The sequence below is a fragment of the Melanaphis sacchari genome, unplaced genomic scaffold (assembly GCF_002803265.2).
Source record: "Melanaphis sacchari strain LSU unplaced genomic scaffold, SCAv2.0 Contig0_pilon_pilon, whole genome shotgun sequence".
Taxonomy (NCBI): Eukaryota; Metazoa; Arthropoda; class Insecta; order Hemiptera; family Aphididae; genus Melanaphis; species Melanaphis sacchari.
Window position 1 is genome coordinate 21,721,040 of NW_020270366.1, and position 6,000 is coordinate 21,727,039.

General features: G+C 25.4%; 1 protein-coding gene across 2 annotated transcripts in view; it reads right to left on the reverse strand.

The window, feature by feature from the left end:
- The window catches only part of LOC112597484 (lachesin), a 125,895-nt gene extending 120,148 nt beyond the window's left edge, over window positions 1-5,747 (reverse strand). For both annotated transcript variants that reach the window (XM_025343566.1, XM_025343558.1), the window contains exon 1: window positions 5,403-5,747. In XM_025343566.1, the coding sequence (XP_025199351.1) occupies window positions 5,403-5,478 (76 nt within the window). In that variant the 5' untranslated portion in view covers window positions 5,479-5,747. The remainder of the gene's footprint in view (window positions 1-5,402) is intronic.
- Window positions 5,748-6,000: the final 253 nt, after the last annotated feature.

Sequence of the window (6,000 nt, forward strand, 5' to 3'; positions counted from 1 at the left end):
TGGTTAAAAGTTTCTTCGTCGTCAATGTTTTTAAGTTCCCAAAGGGCCGACGGGGAGATAAAGGCAGCGTGCGAAACAAGCTTTTCATCAATCCTTCTTGGTTGCGATTATCAGAATAATAATACTTTGCGCACTCTGTTTACCATCACTAACAATTTCTGTGCTATTGATAGCAGAGCTTACCATTTGAAGGAAAGAATGGAAAGAGTTATATATATATATATATATTAAAAGATAATATTTAATTATCATGTATCCATTTATTGATAGTCACTGAAAATAGACACTGGGATGTCGAAGGAACGCCAAAATACGTGTTTCTGCTGTTAATAATATAATATTAATGTGATCATTACATGAATATCGCTGTGACTTGTGTGAAATTAGAAGTTTGAGCAAGTATTTTCTCGAAATGATTACTTCATTGTCGACAAACAAATCACACACGTCGATTATATTGTTATTCATGTTGCGTTCCGTTCAGTCAACAACAAACACAAAATAATGACAAGAAGTGTAGATAAAATTATTGTATATAGTACATAGTTCATAGTATAAGTTATATAATAGTATGATTATACAAAAACACGAGTTTAATAACGTTAACACTTCTAATTTCAATAATAATTGAACCATAGAAGGCTAAAGTGCATGGATTTCAGATAATACATATTAATAATATACTATATTTTGATTTCTCTTATATATTATACCCCCTATATCTCCATTTTTTAGACTTGAGATCTTAAAATTTACCAATTTCATTATAGTTTTTAATAAAGATTTTCAAAGCAAAAAAAATATTTCACTCTTATTTTTTTTAACGAATATCCCCTTAGTGCTTATATTATATATTTTTTTTTTTTTTTTCATTAAAACTGTAACAATATTGATTATAATTATTATAATAATGATGATGATAATGACTGTGATAATATATTTGTGTTTTAAGTAGGTAATACATTTTATCAAAATCATTGTATGTTATTCTAATCTTATTAAATCAATCACACTGTGAAACAAAACATATTTAATTTTCTATTAATAATTTTGATTAAATCCACGATATATATATATTATATATATCAAATTAAACGCAGTACAATATGCCGATGGAACTTACTATTAATTATTATAATATACAGATTGTATCTTGTTGATATCATAACCACAAACGCATATACGCAAATAGTCAGTATGTAATATATCATGTAAAATACACCGAGTAATTCATATAATAACCATAATTTTATAATAATCGATAAACAAATTGTAGTATAAGATATTTTCATCAAGCAATAATTTAATATCTAACGGCAAAGTGGCAAACAGAACAATGTAATTTCTGAGATAGCATCATTTTTAATCAAATCATTTACTTCGGTAGTATCTATACGCTTCAGAATTTTCACAATATATAACTATCGTACAGTATCATGCGTTCGTATCACGCTTTGTCTTTACCCAGCAGTAGTTACAAATTATATCGATGAACCACATTTTTTCAAAGAATACAACAAGCTTTAGTTGCATGTATGAATGAGGAATGGACAGAGAGAGTGATGGAGAGGTAAAGAAAGATAAAAGATAGAAGGAAGAAAGACAGAATATCGCTAAATAGATATTTTACCAAAACAGTCGGAAGTGCTAGATGTCTGTGTGTGGGTAAGAGTGTACGTATTATAATATACTCGATATTATTCAAAGCATGCATAAGTTTTAGCTTTGAACATCCTCACCCCCTTGGCGAAGAAACGTCCCCCGTCTATTGAACTTCATCGTATCATGTATGAGATGCTCGAAAGTTGGCATAGGTTCTTCACGTCACGTTCTGTTTTTGGCAATTCCGATTCAAACCGTGTTAACTTTACATATATCCCAAATAACAAGAGGAAACTTGCTCTATACACAGATCATATCACATTAATCCATAGCTATCAATTTTGTTCAGTGTTTGACAAAAATGATGTGGTGGTCGTCTGCTATAGCCTATAATGTAATAGTATCACCAAACAGCATTGGTCATGACTATGTTATTAAAATTAACATTTATTATAGTCATCGTTTTACTATTTTTGTCATATTATATTTTATTAATAATCAATTTTTTTTTCTGAATATAGAGTTATTTAAAACGTTTACGGTGTTCAAAAAAATTTTAATATATTATTTTATAAACAAAATATGGTATATCTTGATGAAAATATAAAACCAGTACGTTTTCAAGTAAAAACGGTTTAACTTACTATTTTGGATAAACGCAATAATAATTTTAATGAATAAATATGAGGTATGAAATCTGAACTATGCTTATATACTCTACTTATACTCGATCATTACCAGTTACATAGAAACGTAACTCAATTAATATTCTAGTAAAATTTTCATTGTCTAAACTACTGGTAAAAATATTTATGATACATCAAGATTTTAGGAATATAAACCATTGAGAAAATTAAAAATCTAAAAATCTGGTAAATAATGAATAAATCAATTAATTTAATATGTTCAAAAAAAAAAAAGGAATCACAAAAAAAATATTTATACTAACTGTTATACACGAATATATACATTTATAATATTCAATTTCTAGTCGAAATAATCGATCTATATCCATAATTCAAAATTAATAAAAATAAATGCTACAACATTTTATAAAGTACAATTATTTCAATGGTCATGAGATATCAGTAAGAATAATTATTATTAAAGGGTATTTTAGTTATTTCTTAAATCTTATTCAAGATTTTCTAAAATGTATATTAAGTACCGTATTAAATTGTTAATATTATAACTTAAGATTTATTTTCACTAAAATACAACTTAAATATTTCTAAGTAGTAAATATAATTAATTTAATTTATAAAACTAATATTTTAGTATCAGTTTAACTGTTATACTATGATAAGATTATTTTAAGTAATTATCATCTATAATTTTTGCTATAAGTTATAATTTCAAACAAAAAATGTGTATAAAAATATTAGTACTTTTATAAAATAAACATCATATTATAATCTCATTTTTAAAATAAATTAATAAATACTTATAATATTATTATTATTATTATTATTATTTTTTAAGCATGATAATTTGAAATTAAATTAAATTCCGTTCAGATTATACGTACCGATTTGTCTGTAAACAGTAACATATAAATAATAAAAATTCTAAGGATTTCATTCTCAACTGGTAATAGTTTATTTTTTTACAATTTCCTCAAAAATGAATGATCCAATAACTTTGAAAAGTAAATAAACTTATTATTGTACGGTTCACCTATTTGGTTTATGAACAAGGATAAGAATATATATTGTACACATACACCGATATTTGATACTCAAACAACAAAAGAAGAAAAATACTATTCGTTCTAGAATTTTTGACTTCCTTAAAGGAATCACCCTTTTATATATTTCGATGGTATTTTAGATAAAAAGGACATACATAGTACATTTTATTTTTATTTTTGTAAATGCGCAATATATTATTATTTTTTATAAAGTTATTAATTTACCATTTATTGAATATTTCAAAGATCAAAGAAAATATATTATAATCTTTCTGTTTTAAATATTTATTTAGACGAAATTAAAAAATTCTTTGAATAAATTGCATTTACAACTGATGAAGTATTCAAAATTTCATTTCGTGTTAAATTATTTTATACATAATATTTATGTTTAATAAAATTGCATTTAAAATAGGTTATAACATTTTTTATAAAATTATTTTAAATTATAATTTTTTACAATGGTATACAAATATAACTGATTAAAAATGAATAAAATCGATGACGTTAAAATTGTAAATATGATAATAAATATTATTGTGCATCTATGAAATACTTAAATAGTTTGTCATTTGAAAATAAACTTACTTTATTAGAATAACAAATGTAATTGTTTTTTAATTGAAAGTATTTTTATAATACATTTATAAAATTAATTTTATACATTATTTATTTTATAATAATCGTAATTATTTGTTGAGTGTTAACACTGATTCAAATTTAAATATATTCACTTTATCTAGTACAATATTCAATATATTATGATAATTAAATTTTTTTAACTTAAAAATTTTATAGATTTGAATTTATATTAATCGTAATTATTTTCAAAAATCATAATGTCTACCAAATTTTAAACTCTAAACTTGTAAAAAGACAAAAGTATATTGTATTAAAAAAAGATTTTGATTTTTTTTTTTTTTAATAAAAATAAAAATTTATATTGATTTTAATATAACAAAGCTCATACCAATTTATTATATTTTTAATTTTTAAATAACCAATAATTGTACATCTTTTGTTTTATTATTTTTATAATTAATCAGTACAATAATATAAACAGATTAATGCTTAGACACTGTAAACTTCATAATTACATACATATATAATTCCATAGTTCTTACCTTTTTTCTTAAATATCACTAAAAAATTTTGAATATAACCAACTTTAAACAAAAATACTTAGGTTTTCATATATCATAATCAATAGATTGGTTTGCACAAAATTTTAAAGTCTAACTGAATACATATTATAGGTACATAATATTTGTAAATTTTTAATATCCATTATTACACTATTTTTTGATAATGACTTTTTTCAATTAATAACATTTTTGAAAAATTCTTGCTTTTTAGGAGTTTATGATGTATTTGATCATAATGTGATAAAATGTTTTGACTCCAATGTTATAAATAATTGACACACTAATAATATTTCAATATTATTTTTATCTTAATAAATAAATTAATGAAAACAATGATAATTTGTTGACATGTTTTTCCATGCTATGTTGCTAACAATTTAACTCCGCTTGCATCTTAAGATAAAACTATTATTATTATTATTATTATTATAATTTTATTTTATTAATATCATTAATACTTATTATTGTAGCTACAAAAGAATTAACTTATGGATTAAACCGAACATATTTCCTCTTTGAAATTATTAAACAGATTAATTATTATTATTTCTTCAATATTTATACTAATATGAATATTATTTTAACAGATCATACACTTAACCAGTATATTTTTATTTATTTTTTTAAATAATTAAATAAAAAATTTAATTTATTGTGTTGGATTAGGTTGGATTAGTTAAACATATTTTCATGCTACTTAATTTTTATATTTTAAACATACGCCGCTAATTGTTGAACATTTTTCTTTGAAAACGTCTAAATTATAGTACTTAATTATTGTTACAACAAACTATGCTATGATTACAATTTACAAGTAACCCATTTGAAAAAAATTGCTCAATTATCTGTTCGTATTTTATGTCTAGTCTTCAATTGAAACCACTGCACGTTTAGGCAACACGGTATTATAAATCAACATCCCCACGGTATGCCATGTGCAATCCAATACAATGTTTTCGACTTACCTGCACAGATGACGGTCAGTATTTGAAACAGCCAGATGACTACGTACCGGTCCGGTCTTTGGCAAAACAACAGCATGACGAATGTGTGTTTTGCGATTTTCTTAGCAACACGGAAGCGTCATAATATTAATATTATCAATATTCTAGAACATCCCCACCCCCCGTGAACTAGTATTTACGATCGCCGACGTTTCCTTGTTTGGTTGAAACAGTAGTTCGGACTTCCGATGATGGTATCGAAGGTGCTACAATAAAACGGTGGCACGAGGTCCACGCACGTGGGACCGACGAAATTTCACCTATCCAACAACGCGTGTGTACGTACACGGTGCGGACGTTCGGTCTGCGGCGAGTGCACTGACGGCGCGCCGCGGTGGCAGCAACGGGCGGCGAGCTGCTTCGCTCGGTGCCTTCCTACTCGGTGGGCGGCACCGTACGCATGTGCTTTCCAGATATGTACACGTCTCTTACGGTTTTTCTGGTTCTTTCCTATTTTTTTTTTTTTTTTTTTAATTGTTATCACTATAGATACTTATCAAACTCGTGGGTTACCACATGCATTTTATGCCGTGCTAGTCCTTGACAATTATATTATTTA